The sequence below is a fragment of the Dermacentor variabilis genome, chromosome 6 (assembly GCF_050947875.1).
Source record: "Dermacentor variabilis isolate Ectoservices chromosome 6, ASM5094787v1, whole genome shotgun sequence".
NCBI lineage: Eukaryota > Metazoa > Arthropoda > Arachnida > Ixodida > Ixodidae > Dermacentor > Dermacentor variabilis.
Genome location: NC_134573.1, coordinates 1377986 through 1393566, shown reverse-complemented (window position 1 = coordinate 1393566; position 15581 = coordinate 1377986). Strand labels below are relative to the sequence as shown.

General features: G+C 47.1%; 1 protein-coding gene across 1 annotated transcript in view; it reads right to left on the bottom strand.

Annotated features, from left to right (window-relative positions):
• LOC142584535 (uncharacterized) overlaps positions 1 to 15581 on the bottom strand; it is a 714262-nt gene that overhangs the window by 124141 nt on the left and 574540 nt on the right. The window contains exon 26 of the mRNA XM_075694643.1: positions 10240 to 10426. Within this exon, the coding sequence (XP_075550758.1) occupies positions 10240 to 10426 (187 nt within the window). The remainder of the gene's footprint in view (positions 1 to 10239; positions 10427 to 15581) is intronic.

Below are 15581 nucleotides of genomic sequence, written 5' to 3'. Positions count from 1 at the left end.
TGGGCGTAACGGCTCTTGGGGCTGTCTGTACGCGTACGTTTTGCATGCAGAACACGCCTGTGCGAAAGTTTCTATGTCACGGTTTATTCCTGGCAAGAAGACGAGATGCCTGGCCCGTGATTTGCATTTATTAATGCCCAGATGACCTTGATGAATGCGTTCCAATGTTTCTTTCCTCATCGTAGCCGGAATTACAACTTTGCACCCTTTTAAGAGGACTCCGTTCACGTGAGAAAGCTCTCCTTCAAAAGATTTCCAATGGCCTTGGAGTGCTTTTCCTGCCGCCAAGTCCACAAGAACTTGCTTTAATTCTTCATCCCGACTAGTTTCCGTAGCCAACCTCTTCCAGGTGTTATCGGTGACAAGTGAGGAAACAACACTTACTGCGTGCACTTCAGTGTCGTCGTTGATGACGTCGTTTTCCGTGATGGGTCCGGTTGTTGCACGTGACAGCACGTCAGCGAGAAGCAGTTGCTTCCCTGGTGTGAACTGAAGTTTTACGTCATAACGACGAAGGCGCAGGAAAAAACGCTGCAACCTCGGGGGCATGTCGCCAATGGCCTTCTGCGAGATGGCGATCAAAGGATGGTGATCAGTTTCTAGAATAAACGGCCGACCATAGACAAAATGGTTAAACTTCTCGCATCCATATGCCACCGCGAGTGCCTCCTTTTCAATTTGCGAGTAACGTTGTTCGCACTCTGTAAGCGCCCGCGAGGCATACGCGACTGGCTTCCATGTATCCTGGTGGCACTGCAATAGCACTGCGCCGATTCCGTTTTGCGATGCATCACATGACACCTTTGTTGCTTTTGTTCGATCGAACACGGCTAGTAAAGGCGCTCTACTTAAACTTTCGCAAAGCTGCCTCCACTCTTCAGCGTGATTAGGCGTCCAGTCAAACGCAGTATTCTGCTTTATAAGATTTCTGAGGAGCGTCGTCCTTTGGGCCAGTGACGGCATAAACTTGCTGGAATAATTCACGGTTCCTAGCATCCTCTGTACAGCGAGCTTGTCGGTCGGCGGTGGAATTTGAATAATTGATTTTGTCAGTGACGGGCTTGGTTTGATGCCTTCCTGGTCAATGACGTCACCAAGAAACTCAATTTTACCGACACCAATGAACACTTGTTCGGATTAAATGTCAGACCGCCGCGTTCTGCTGCTTGCAGTACCGACTGCAGCCGCCTGTCATGCTCCTGCCTCGACGACCCCCACACCAGTACATCATCAACGTATACTCTGACCCCAGGAAGGCCTTCAACAATTTCATTTAGCGTTTTCTGGAATACCTCAGGCGCCGATGCTATACCAAACGGTAAGCGCAGAAATCTGTAGCGCCCGAATGGCGTTGCAAAGGTGCAAATTCGCGAGGTTTCATTGTCCAACGGAATTTGGTGAAAACCAGAGTTCGCGTCAAGACGGGTGAAAACTGTAGTGCCCGCTAACTCTGCCTCTATGTCTTCTCTTCGCGGCATTGTGTAATGTTCTCTCTTGATGCATTGGTTAATCCTCCTGGGGTCGATACATACTCGAATTTTCCCGTCCTTCTTTCTAACAATGACCAATGGGCTTACCCAGTCTGTGGGCTCGGTGACTTTGGTTATGATGCCTGCGCGCTCCATGCGTCCCAGTTCTTCTCGCAAGGGTTCCTGTAGAGCCAGCGGCACTCGTCGGGCTGCTTGGACGATTGGCGTGGCGTCGTCACGTAGAACCATTCGATAGACCCTTTCAACGCACCCGGTTCCTGTGAACAAGTGGCGAAAGTTCCTTGCGACTTCCTCGGAACTGTTTCGAGATACTGCGTGTATGCGTGACACAAGTCCAAGGTTTTCGCTAGCCTGTAAGCCTAGGATGGCCTGATGCCCCTTGGACACCACGAAGAAGTCGAGGACGGCGCAACGATCACCTAGTGCTAATTCTGTACGAATGACTCCATCATGCATGATAACCCCTCCGCCATACAAACGTAACACTGCGCTGCTTGGTTTCAGGGGCGGTTTTGGGCGAATTTTATGGTAGCATCCGAAAGGTAGTAGATTTGCTTGCGCTCCTGTGTCGACCTTGAATTCAAGTGGTACGTTCTTGATTTGGCTGACAACTGTCCAGTCGTGTTGGTTTGCTGCGCAGCTTGACACGTCCAGAATGTCAAAGTTATCTTCACCGCCCTGAAGTTCGCCAATATCAGCAAATCGTCTGCAGCAGATAGCAAAATGGTTGGGGCGTTGACATTTGCGACATGTTTTCCCGAATGCAGGACACCTTCGTGGCGGGTGCATACGTGCGCACTTTGGACACTTATAATGCCTGGGTAACTCACTTTATTTACTTGGGTGTTCCTTACGCATCACGTCAATGTGGCTTTCGTCCCGTGCCCAAACTTTTTGTTGCGCTGCCGTCGCTTCAGCTGCTTTAGCAACCTGCTCAGCCTTCAGTAAATTCAGCGTAGTGTCCCGCAGCAACCTTTCTCGAAGTTTCTCGTCGTTAGTTCCATAAACAATTTGGTCCCTAATCATTGCGTCCATTTGGGAGCCAAAGTTGCATGCTCGTGCCTGGTTCTTTAGGTCTCGCAAAAAACGTTCGAAAAGCTCACCAGGGCCTGGACTCGCGTACGGAAAACGTAGCGCTCATGGACTTCGTTCTGCTGAGCCGCACAATATGCATCGAACTTCGCAATGACAGTGGCGTAGTCATTCCTGCTCTCGTCTTCGCCAAAGCTGAACGTGTTGAAGATCTCGATGGCTTCCTCGCCTGCAACGCTCAGCAGAAGTGCTGTCTTGCATGGTTCCGTTCGAGGCTTGCCGGTTGGCTGTTCTGACGCGGCGAGAAAAAATTCGAACCTTTGCTTGAATGCCTGCCAGTTCTTGGCAATTTCACCAGCCGAGCTCAGCGGGCCTGGTGGCTTCAGGAAGTCCATGGGGCTGGTCTTGTAGTATAATCGTCGGTTCACCAAGACTGGACGTCGGCGTTGATCCCACTTCTGACACCATGTATCGTGCGGTGCTGCAGGCAAGACATGACCAGAGGCTCCAAGCAAAGGGAGCGGAAAGCGTCCCCGTTTATTCAACAGCCGTGTATATATACACTAAGTGGGAGAGGGTGTGTTCCCTCACCACAATGTGTCATGGGCGATACCGATAGCTGTCACGTCACACGTGCCATAGATGCGAAGCCAGCGCTGCGCCAGATACGATACAGATGACACTGGCCATGATGATAAATATATACAGATGAAGAAGATGAAGTGATAATATAATGCTCACAGTATATTCTTTTATGAAAAAAATACATATTTTACTTATTTTGATAGTGTGTAGCATTCAAGAATTCGTTTGGAGCATCTTTGGCAATGGCAGCGCAGTTATTATTCATGTATTTGATTCCTCGAAAAATTGTTTAAAGGGATTGAGACACCAAATTTTGAGGCTATAAAAAGCATGTTGTAGGCTGCTTCCGTATGCAAGGACACCCAGAACGAGGTATTGGACGCTGCAAACATTTCAAAATAATTTTAATTCAGCTCCAAAAAGTCTTTAACACTCCTTCTCGTAGTTGAGACCCATCGCTAGCGCAGCAGTTACTACTTCACAGAGGAGGAACGAAAATATTGACGTCATAGCACACTAGCACAAAAACGTGACGTATGATGAGTAGCGATGAAATGCCGATTACGAAGCCTGCTGAGCCGAGCGACCGAGCATAGCCTCCACTATGACCGAGCTACAGGCATATAGAAATCCTTTCTTAATGCAAAGACGGGGTAAGGCGTGCAGACACGGACACAAGAGGAGAGAAGTGGACAACACGAACGCCGCACGGCGGCCCGCGAACGGCAAACTGCGTGCGGCGAGTTGTCGTGCGGATGGGCCTTTACACGTTTGAGTGTAACATTAGCCGGCCGACTCCGAAAGGAACCAGGATATGCGGCGTTCGTGTTGTCCTCTTCTCTCCTCGCATAGTCGCATGGTTCGGCAGCTCGGAGCGGTCTCTCGTTCGCTTGGCCTTTCTCAATGTGAGGGCCCGTCCACGGTACCGGCACGGAAACTCGCCGCGCGCCGTTTGCCGTTCGCGCGCCCCCGTGCGATGGTGGTTTTGCTCGCGAACGGCAAGATTTCCTGGCCGTAGAGAGGACGGGTCCGGGACCCATTTGTGCGGCGGCCGTACGGCAAAGCGGCCAATTAGCGACCGAGGAGTGGTCACTCTGGCACCGACGGCAGCTTCACCGCTTCTGATCGTTCGGTGCCGCCGATATCGTCGCTAGGCCTTTTCCGGTTTACTTCAAAGCTAAAGCTTACGGCGCTTCGAAATGAATCACCGACTCTCACAAGCCGCAATATTTTCTTACCGTTGTTGTCGCTCTTCGCAATAATTATAATAATCGCGACATGCACTTCGAATCGCCAGTTGTTTACCTCTGCTGGCAAAGCACGCGTGTGCGCGAGCAGACGACGCAGCATAGTTTTACGTCACTATTTTTTGTGGCTCATGTGACCAAGCCATGTTGCGCTTCCTCCTCTGTGACGTCATAGCATCCCCCAAGCCCAGAAACCGAAACCGAAATCGCTCGGTATAATTATGCTATTATTAAATTATTTATCGGATATATATGAATCCCGCTGCGTGTATCGTGCTCCCTGAAGCATGACGCAACGTTTGAATCAACAAACACATGAACGAAAATTCTGATGTCTCCACCCACTTAAGAGAAAACTTTAGCTGGGTCCCAACTGCGACGCGGCCTATTCAAGTACATGTAAAACGCAGAAAAGCTTTTCGGAGCTAAGCCCTTAATCGCTTTTAATGAAATTTGTTGCATTTGAGAGAAAGCTAAATTCTAGTGTCTTTTGGAAGCGGAATTTCGATTTAGGGGCTGAATTTTGTTTAATATATTTTGAAAAATTTGAAAGTTCGAAAGAATAGAAGGACGACGTTGTGGGGGTTCCACTCTGCGTGCGGCTAGGGCTGAAGGCGAGCTCCGGATCTAGCCCCACGCAGTCGCTTCGTGGTACTCCCAACCCGTAGCGCGGGAATCGCGGCTACGCCGGGTTCGGACGAATAAGGCAACCAGCGGTGTCAACGGTAACAACGTTTATTGCTATTAGCAATAGCGAACACTCGCTCTGCTGCGATATTTGAAGGCTACTGGATTGAGTCAGCGACTATGATCCAGACTGAGTGACTGAACGATATCCCCGGTGGACTTTCTCTTCTTCTTTTAATCTTTCCGTCCCCTTTTCCCTTTCCCCAGTGTAGGGTAGCCAACCGGGCTCAGTCCTAGTTAACCTCCCTACCTTTCCTTATCATTTGCTCTCTCTCTCTCTCTCTCTACTCTCTACTCGCAGAGGGACGTCCTCTCAGTAAAAGTAGGAAAAGGCTTGCCTCGTTGTCTGGGTGGGTCAGACAAACGAGGTCACTCACGGAATGCGGCAGGTGCTGTGCAGGCGGTCCAAGGCGTCGGCGTCCCAAGAGAGCGAGTCTCTCCCAGTGGCGCGCTCTTATGCTTTTTTACCTTTTTGCGAGGGGAAGTCCTCCACGCCCGCCGGATACGTTTCCCTTTCCCGTGAGCCGCGTAGGGGAAGAGGGGTACGCGCGTCATCACAGCGACGGAGAAAGGGAGGGTGCGTAGTGCCTCTCTCCCATGTCTACGCCGGCGCGACCCGTCGCCACGTGCGAACGGGACGCCGCGGGTACGCGGGAGGAAATGGAGGCGGGTGCTCCCCACATCGTTTACAAACTAATAGCTACGCATCAAGAAGAGATATCGCGGTTCTGGAAATGGCATCTATTATAACATTCAAAGTGCACAGATTTCCTATGTCAATTTTTATCTTACGTGAATTGGTTACGTTGTGGACAAGGGTTAATTAGGAGCACCCGAGCTAAAGCTTCCTTTAAGGAGGAGGCCGAGCTGCAACGTAAGCCTTCCCCAAACGAAATTTCTGGCTATGCCACTGCCCCCTACGTATGGTCGGACGAATGCCAAACTGCTTTTGACGCCCTCAAGCGTGCCCTCACGTCCAAACCTGTGCTTTATATTTTCGACAACACCGCACCCGCTCTTCTACATACTGACGCCAGCGGCCACAGTATTGGCCCTGTTCTTCTGCAACATCAGCAAAATTCTGAAGAATGTGTGGTTGCACATGCAAGTCGCAAATAACGAATGCGGAGAAAAATTATACGATTATCGAGCGACAGTGTCTCGCCGTTGTTTGGTCCGTCCAAAAATTTCAGCCTCATCTGCACGGCCGCCACTTTACGGTCATTACTGATCACCACGCCTTGCACTGGTTGGCAACGGCGACGCGACGTCTCGGCCGTTGGATACTTCGTTTACAAGAATACAACTTCGACGTCATCTACAAGTCTGCAGAGAAACAACAGGATGCCAATGCTCTCTCTCGTTGTCCCTTACGACCGTCTTCAAACGCAGGTTGCTTACCACCTTCCATGAGGAAACCGCAGGACGCATCGCCTGCATTCCCTTCGCTCGCAGCTCTCGACCAGCTCCCATCCAGCAATTCTCGTACGTTTGCCTTTTGCCAACGTACGAGAATTGCTACTGCCCCTCCGTTATGGAATGTATTCGCGGATCATCTCGCTCACCTAATGCTCGGCTCCGTCGGCAGTTGAAGAACTTCAAGATAGAAAATTCGATATTGTAACAGATATGAAAGGCACGGACAAGAAGAAAGAAGCGAAGACGAAGAGAACGAGGAGCTTGAGAGCCCGAGCTGCGCTACTATCACGCTACGATCATCGTCCATCTCTGTAAATAAAACCATTTCTTCGCAACTCTTCGTAACTGTTGTGGTGGAAAATGCGGGGTAATCGACACCTGAAGATGGAGGCTGAACTAGAAGTTCTTCGACGGAGCCGTCGCCTTGCTGGACTCCCACCGGATCTACCGGAGTTGAATATGTCCCACGACGCAGACGAACAACGGCCCATTCCAACTGCTGCGCCGATAAGTTCCGTTCTACAAGTGAGATGCGCGTCCCTTCGCCGGAAGGTCGGACGAAGATGTTATTAAATTGTGAATGCTATTCACAATTTACTATCACATTCGATGCTTCAATTTCAGGCGAAACTGCACCTTTTTTGAAAAGGGAAGACGAACTATCAACCTCAATCAGTGATGATGGTAGACGGAACATCGAAACGTGACACCCACACCAAAAGGAAAATTCTAGCCATATCGGGGATGGAAAACGTCTCTGGCAAATTAGTAAAGGAGTCAATGCACGTCAGCAGGTACAGTGCTCACGGAATGAAACGCGTCAATTTAGGCCTAACTAATGTGCATATTTTCATTCCTACCAGCTGCAGTTCGTGACACATTGACGTAATTTTGGCGTGTACACTTATATCGGAGTCCGCGTCACCTTTGGTGACCAGATTCCTAGCGACATGACATGGTACTCTTGAGTACTTTGCACGTGTGCAGAGTTCTACTAAATGCTCCCTGTCGCATTTCATTCCGTGAGCACTGTAGGTGTCTCCATCTGATGGAGGCCATGGTCCTCGAATGACAACATGGACCTTGTCGAAATGCTCTGAAGGTGGTGGGAAGGAACCGTGCAGGGTCAAGGTATGACAATGAACCTTGGATTGCTGGCAATGCAAACAACTGCGAATCCACCCATGAATGTCCGTGCTGATACCTGGAAAGACAAAATGGCAGGAATAACATGTTGCGTGGCGTGGATTCCGGGATGGGAGAGGCTGTGCAGAGAGCCGAAAACAGCGCGACGAAGTCACTAAGAGCAAGATGCCTAGGGTTGCCAGCACGCATGTCGTGGAGAATGGGAACAGTGGGGGGCAGAAGGGTAATACAGAACTCGATCGTTCCAGAGGCCATGCGAAGCTTAGCGATTTCTGAGACTTGTGCTTGCGTTGCAACCAGGGCGCTAAATTCGACAGTTGTTGGCAATACGATACAAGATACAGACAGTGTTAGGCGAGAGAGCGCATCGACGGTAGCAACAAAATCCCAATAAAGAAAGGCGTCAGACAGGGAGATACGATCTCTCCAATGCTATTTACAGCGTGTTTACAGGAGGTATTCAGAGACCTGGATTGGGAAGAATTGGGGATAAAAGTTAGTGGAGAATACCTTAGTAACTTGCGATTCACTGATTATATTGCCTTGCTTAGTAATTCAGGGGACCAATTGCAATGCATGCTCACTGACCTGGAAAGGCAAAGCAGAAGAGTGGGTATAAAAATTAATCTGCAGAAAACTAAAGTAATGTTCAACAGTCTCGGAAGAGAACAGCAACTTACAATAGGTAGCGAGGCACTGGAAGTGGTAAGGGAATACATCTACTTAGGGCAGGTAGTGACGGCGGATCTGGATCATGAGATGGAAATAAGCAGAAGAATAAGAATGGACTGGGGTGCGTTTGGCAGGCATTCCCAGATCATGAACAGCAGGTTGCCATTATCCCTCAAGAGAAAAGTGTATAATAGCTGTGTCTTACCAGTACTCACCTACAGGGCAGAAACCTGGAGGCTTACGAAAAGGGTTCTACTTAAATTGAGGACGAGGCAACGAGCTATGGAAAGAAGAATCATGGTTTTAACGTTAAGGAAAAGAGCAGATTGGGTGAGGGAACAAACGCTAGATACTGACATCTTGGTTGAAATCAAGAAAAAGAAATGGCGGCATGGACATGACATGTAATGAGGAGGGAAGATAACCGATGGTCATTAAGGGTTACGGAATGGATTCCAAGGGAAGGGAAGCATAGCAGGTGGCGGCAGAAACTTAGGTGGGCGGATGAGATTAAGAATTTTGCAGGGACAACATGGACACAATTAGTACATGAGCGGGGTTGTTGGAGAAGTATGGAAGAGGCCTTTGCCCTGCAGTGGGCGTAACCTGGCTGATGATGATGATGTGTGCGGTGTTTGTGAAATGGGTCCTGTGGACCAATGTAACATCATGTGGGACTGTGCGAAGTTCCAGACTGAAGCTGTCTCCAGGACATACCCGCCCGAAGTTCACAGTGCAGTGCAGTCTACAGACAAGGACGCTCAACTATGGGCCATCCAGCTGGCCCGGGGTGCGCTCGAAAAGCATAAGCCTCACGACCCACCAGAAACAGGCCAAACTGGGTCGACGCTTGGCCAACGTCACGATGCGTTTAACCATCAGTTAACGAAATTTTAATAAAGTTATTCCTATCCTATCCTATATACAGCGAAGCTTATTGTGAGTGCATCCAGAGTCGAAACATGAGTATGCACATGCACGCGCACACACTCAAGGGCAGCAAGTACGACGGGCGCCTTGAACGCATCATGGTTTAAGAGGCAGTATGCGCATACGTAGATAGCGCAATTCGAATCCATTCTATTTGCAAGATCCGTTTACTTCCTCATTACCATGCAGCCACAAATGCACGAGGGCAAGCTTTCCGGTTCTTTTTTTTTCTTCCCCCACACGGCCGCCGCCGCTGCAGATACGTGGAGGCAAGTATTATCTGGTGGTGGTGCAAGGAACCCAGCGGCGTGTGTACTGCATTGTGATTGGTAGGCAAGAGAACAGCCTGACCACAGCACACACGATCATGAAACCCAGCGAAGTTTGCAAAAAAGAAAAGCCTTCGTTTTTAAAATCGGGCAGTGAAGCTGACTTTAGAAAGCCAGGTGCCACTGTGCAACACATTTATTAGACCCTTTCCCATTTTTCTTGCTAAGAAATCAAGTGTGCGTTAGATTTCTACTTCGTTTAGGCGCATTGTTATCTGTGTGTTAGCACTCCAATTTGTATCCACAGAAATCAGATGCGCTTGATTTGGGGGAATGTTAGAGTCAGGAAAATACTGCCAAATAATAAAGATCTGTGTTTTCACTTTTTTTTTTGCAAGTTGTTTATTTTGACCCTCCGCATAATTCGATCAATTACGACGGTCCCGTGAGGGCCAAATTAACGGAAGTCAACTGTATTTGCCATGGACTAATTTTTACAGTTTTGTAGTGTCAAGTCAATAATGCAGCATTTTCGAGCCGCACTATCATCTCAGTCTTGCTTTTTACGAGGGAGTTGTGAAGATGAGAACTATGGCATCCAGTTGTAACTTCTCATTCACTCCAGTTCTCTGCCTGGACTTTGCGAGGTGGGCTGCCTGCTCAGTCTCTTGATTTGTACATCCTCGTGATGAAAATGGGCAGTGCACAAGGCCATCGCTACTGCACATCATGATCCCCAGCCTGGCAAACAATGTTGCTCACCTTTGGTGACAGGTGCTCCTGGAGGAAGCACAGGGGCTCCGAGTTGGGCAATGCACGGCTCAACACAGAGGGTGCCACCTGCCGGAGCAACTCCCTGGCAGGAATGCCCACGCTGTCGCTCACAAGCTGGACAGCCCTGATGTTGCAGCAGTCCACAACTGCTGGCAGGACCCGAACCCAGTGGCACCTGCCGAGACACACCACTTATGGAAAGCACACTTTTGATGAAAGAGGAGCATGTGGCAAACATTGGCCCAGTTGAATGATTGCAGCATGCTACTATGAAGATGCAAGGACACATGCAAAAGACGCAGATGACATTGGACACTAGTCAACAGCAGCAGTGATCAGAGCTTATAACTATGAGTTCTTCAGACTAACAGGACTTTCATTAGAGTATTTTTCTACAAAGGATTGATACTGGACATTGTGTTGTCTCAACGCATGTGTGTCAGTGCACATGGCGGGGCTTGATGTCATGCATATGTCGTGATCATGTCGTGAGCCAATAGGGGATTTAACCCTCTATTGCATTAATTATGAAAATGTCATTTAAAGAGTGCCATTTCTTCGACCTGATATGTATGTGGTAAAGTCAAAGTAGTGAGTCCAGCAGGTCCACCCCGCCCATGTGTCTGTTGTAGACCTGGGACAATCAATTTTGCAAAAATCCTTGGCGGAGGTAAACCAGCGCTTAGTCTTTTGGACTTGATCTCTACCAACAAAGCTCAACAGAAATGTTGCGGCGCAGTTATCGTACCAACGCACGCACGATAACACCACGTCATCTATCGTGCTTGTGAGTTCCTCTGAAGCACCATGTCCTTTACGTTTCAGTTCGTTTTCGCTTTTCAGGCGACAGTTTGGTAGATGATTCGCCCTCACCATACAGAGCTCCAAAATTCCATCTTGTGATAAAGTGACCTGCAGCTTTGGGCTATTGCCCAAAGCTGCAGGAGGACAGCATTGAGGACAGCATTTCAGGTTACCATTTCTTGTCTTTCAAGTTCATATTGTGCCAAATATGGCACACAACGATTTCGGGTTCTCTCCTGTAGTTGCAGACAAAATTGAGAAAACAAATAACGGTCTTGAATTGATGAGACCATAAAATATGCCAAAATATTTTTTGTGTGTTTCTGCGGTGAAAATTTTCAGAAAAAAAAAAAAACTATTGCTCGTGTTTGCGCTTCCGAGTTTCACATCGCTTCCCAAAATCTACTTCACCTCTGTTTTGCGTATCGCTCAAGAGAAGGCAGCACTTGCCGATAACAAGTGCACATAACTATGAGAATTACTTTGACAGTATCACATTCTATAATGGACATCTCACACACGCAAACAAAAATGGTAACTGGTATGTGCCAAATATGGGATGCCATGCAATAGAGGGCCAGTCAGCCATAGTCCGCTTCGGGCACGGCATCGTTTCAAGTACACCTTCCTCACTAATACCATTATTGCAGGTTAGTTACCTGGCAGGTGCTGCTTCGGTTTAAATCTAGCGATTATTGTATCATAGTGATCTCGTGCCCAATAGAGCGGACTGACGCATTTAATCAGTTGGTTACTTTGTTATCAAAAATGTACTTTGAGCTGTTACTTGTCCTCGCGGGTGACGTTGAGCAGAGTCCTGGTCCAATGTTGAAGCTTGAGGCCGGCGCCTTCACTGCTGTCTTGGAACGAATAAATAAGCTTGAAGATGTCATGGCTGCTATGCAAACCGATTGTAAAAATTTCTGAACAGGACAGGCAAGTGCTTTGGAAAGTGTATACAAACATGCAGAAAATGAGAAGGCTTTGCACACTGACTTGAAACGAGCAAACGAAGAACGTGCTGCCGCTGTAAATGAGATTAAACTGCTAAATGCAAAGCTAGTAGCGTTAGAAGCATCTATGCCATCTCAACCAGCTGGGGATTCTGGAAAGTGTTTGGAAACATTGCATAACGCTTCCAATCCGCTGTATAAAATTCCTATTTGTGAAAATGCAGAAAACGATATTCAGTGATCCAACCTGCTCTTCTGGGCTGCTTCAGAAAAAAAAAGAGCACAATTTTGCTCCGAAAGATTGGTCATGAAGTTCACGACTGTGCAGTTTGAGACGGTGCACCAATAGGGAAGTTTACGGAAGGCAGGGTGAGGCCAATTATCGAGAAAATGACATTTTTCAAAGACAAAGGCCATATCTTGTCTTCTGCACGCAAACTAAATGGGTCTGGTTTTTCAATTTGCGAAGACTTTTCGCCAGCTGCCCAGCAGGCAAGAAAGCAGCTCATTGCTTTTGCCAAAACAGAAGCTAAACCTTTTACGTTATCAACAGATCGACTACGCATTAGGGACGCCATTTATACTGTTGTTGTTCTGTTGTTCCTTGTGAACCATTGTTCCTTATGGGAAATAGCAGCAGACCACACTGCATTATGTGAACCACAGAAAGTCAAAGCCACCCGTCATCGCACCATCATTATCGATATCTTTCCCAAATATCTGCAGTCTGTTGCCTAAACGCAACAATATTGCCTCATTTCTTGATGACTGCAGTTCAGATATTCTTATTCTTACTTAAACATGGCTACACCCTGAAATAACAGGTAATGAAATATTTCCACATGATAGCACATTTAACATGTTAAGGTGTGATCGCACTGAAAAGAGAGGTGGGTGGCATACTCTTTGGTACCGAAAGAACAGTTACCTCACACGTTATTAATGTAGATTCCAGTATTAAGATAGTACGGGCTGAATGTCAAACTTAGAGGAACAAGCTGCTGATACGATGTTGTTACCGTCCTCTCAATACAAACCAGTACTTTCTTGTGCAACAGTGCAATAGTATTTCTAAAGCTCTTGAGTTCTGTCAAGCTGATATCGCCCATCTTTTTGGCGACTTTAATTTTCCTTTGATCGACTGGAACAACCTATCATCCTCTTGTCATACATCAATGGAGTTGATTTCTTTGTTAGATTTCAATATATTCCAATTGATTACCCAGCCCACCCGTGGCACTAACAATTTAGATTTAGTTTTCCCTAACGACCCTGAAACAGTTGATGAAGTTGTTTGCTTCGACGGTTTCAGCAATCACAAGCTACTAGAACTTACTCTTAAGATCCCCTTGAAATTTACAGGCATCTCAAACAAAACGATCCATGGTTGCAACAGAGGAGACTATGACAACATTAACAAAGAACTTGAGACATTTCTTTCTGGCACCTTTTTACCTTCGTTTTCTGCTCGGCCAGTCAATGAGAACTGGCTTCTGTTTAAAGAAAAGCTGTGTGCTTTAGTGGAAACGCATATCCCCCTAATCAGAATAACAGGCGATAGACAGAACCCTTGGTTCACCAAGCACCTTCAAAGGCGAGGAAGCAAGAAGAAAAGGCTATATGAAACTGCAAAGCATACAAACTCACCCATGGTATGGGATAAATAACGCTCATTTTTTAAAGATTACTGCTCGTCTTTAAGAGAGGCTAATGAAGAATACTACTCGGAAGATCTACCTTCACTACTTAAAAACAACCCGCAGAAATTCTGGCCGGCAATTTTACCTAATAGTGGCTGGCATCACATTTCACTAAGTGATGGTAAGCAAGTTCCAATCAGTGACAAGGAATGCCCAGTTGTCTTAAATGCATTTATTTCATCCCTATTCACAATACAAACCATTAAAATCTGCCGCAAGTCACTGATATAGATTACCGGTACATGCAATCCATCGATGTAACAGAGGATGGTATCACAGGTCTCATAAGTAACCTTAAGTTGACTACTTCTTCGGGTGTCGATAATGTTAACTTGAAAATTTTAAAGAATACAGTCACACTATCTAGCAAATTTTTATGTCTTATTTTCCGCCAGTCGTTATCATCAGGCCAGCTTCCCTTATACTGGAAAATTGCAAAAGTGATACCAGTACACAAAAGTGGCAGCAAGAATTCCCCAGAAAACTATCGTCCCATATAATCGACAAGTATTTGCTGTAAAATGCTTGAACATATCATTGCATCTCACATTATCATCATCTGGAATCAAAATATTTTTTCTTTATTAACCAACATGGGTTTAGGAAAGGCTTGTCATCTGAGACGCAGTTACTAGAATTCACTGCAGACTTGCATTTTAACATGGACCATAGTCTTCAAACAGATTGAATTTTTCTAGACTTCTCCAAAACCTTCGATGTGCAGCTCACTGCCGTTTATTTTCCAAGTCATCCGTTCTCAAATCAGACTGCTTAACGTAGTCTTAACTTTCTAACAAATTGTCAGCAATTTACAGCCGTTAATAATTTTACGTCACCCCTTGCATATGTCAGTTCCAGTGCAGCGCAGGGCAGCATACTAGGACCCTTGCTTTTTATTATTTACAACAATGATCTGCCCAATAACATCTCATCCTGCATGCGTGTTTTTGCTGATCGTGGTATTCAGTAGCTGTGTTTATACAACCTAGATGGCGCTAGGCACGCGCCGTGGGATTCTCATCCGTGCTCTTGGCATGGATGGCTTAGCATGTTGACAAGTTGAAATAATAATAATATTTGGGGTTTTACGTGCCAAAACCACTTTCTCATTATGAGGCACGCCGTAGCGGAGGACTCCGGAAATTTTGACCACCTGGGGTTCTTTAAAGTGCACCTAAATCTAAGCACACGGGTGTTTTCGCATTTCGCCCCCATCGAAATGCGGCCGCCGTGGCCGCGTGGCCGGGATTCGATCCCGCGACCTCGTGCTCAGCAGCCCAACACCATACCCACTGAGCAACCATGGCGGGTGACAAGTTGAAAGGCTTAGCATGTTGACAAGTTCAAACACACTACAGCCACCGTTTTCGCACTTGTTTTCGCACTTGTTTGATAGAAAGTTAGGTCTGGCAAAAAATTTTATTCATAAGGTCAAGATAACCGAAGGAATCACGCCTGTCGCTGCAAAGTTAAGCCGCATGCCATTTTCGGTGCGAGTTCTGGTACGTGAAGAGCTGCAGCACCTTGAGCATGATGATGTCATAGAAAAGGTTGATGCGTCTGAATGAGTATCGGCTGCACATCAACGGTATGTTGATGAATTGCAATGCACCCACATTACGCAAGCGCCACAAGATCTTGATCCGGAACTTTTTTGTGAGTTTTCACACTTGTTTGATGGAAAGTTAGGTCTGGCAAAAAATTTTATTCATAAGGTCAAGATAACCGAAGGAATCACGCCTGTCGCTGCAAAGTTAAGCCGCATGCCATTTTCGGTGCGAGTTCTGGCATGTGAAGAGCTGCAGCACCTTGAGCATGATGATGTCATAGAAAAGGTTGATGCGTCTGAATGAGTATCAGCTGCACATCAACG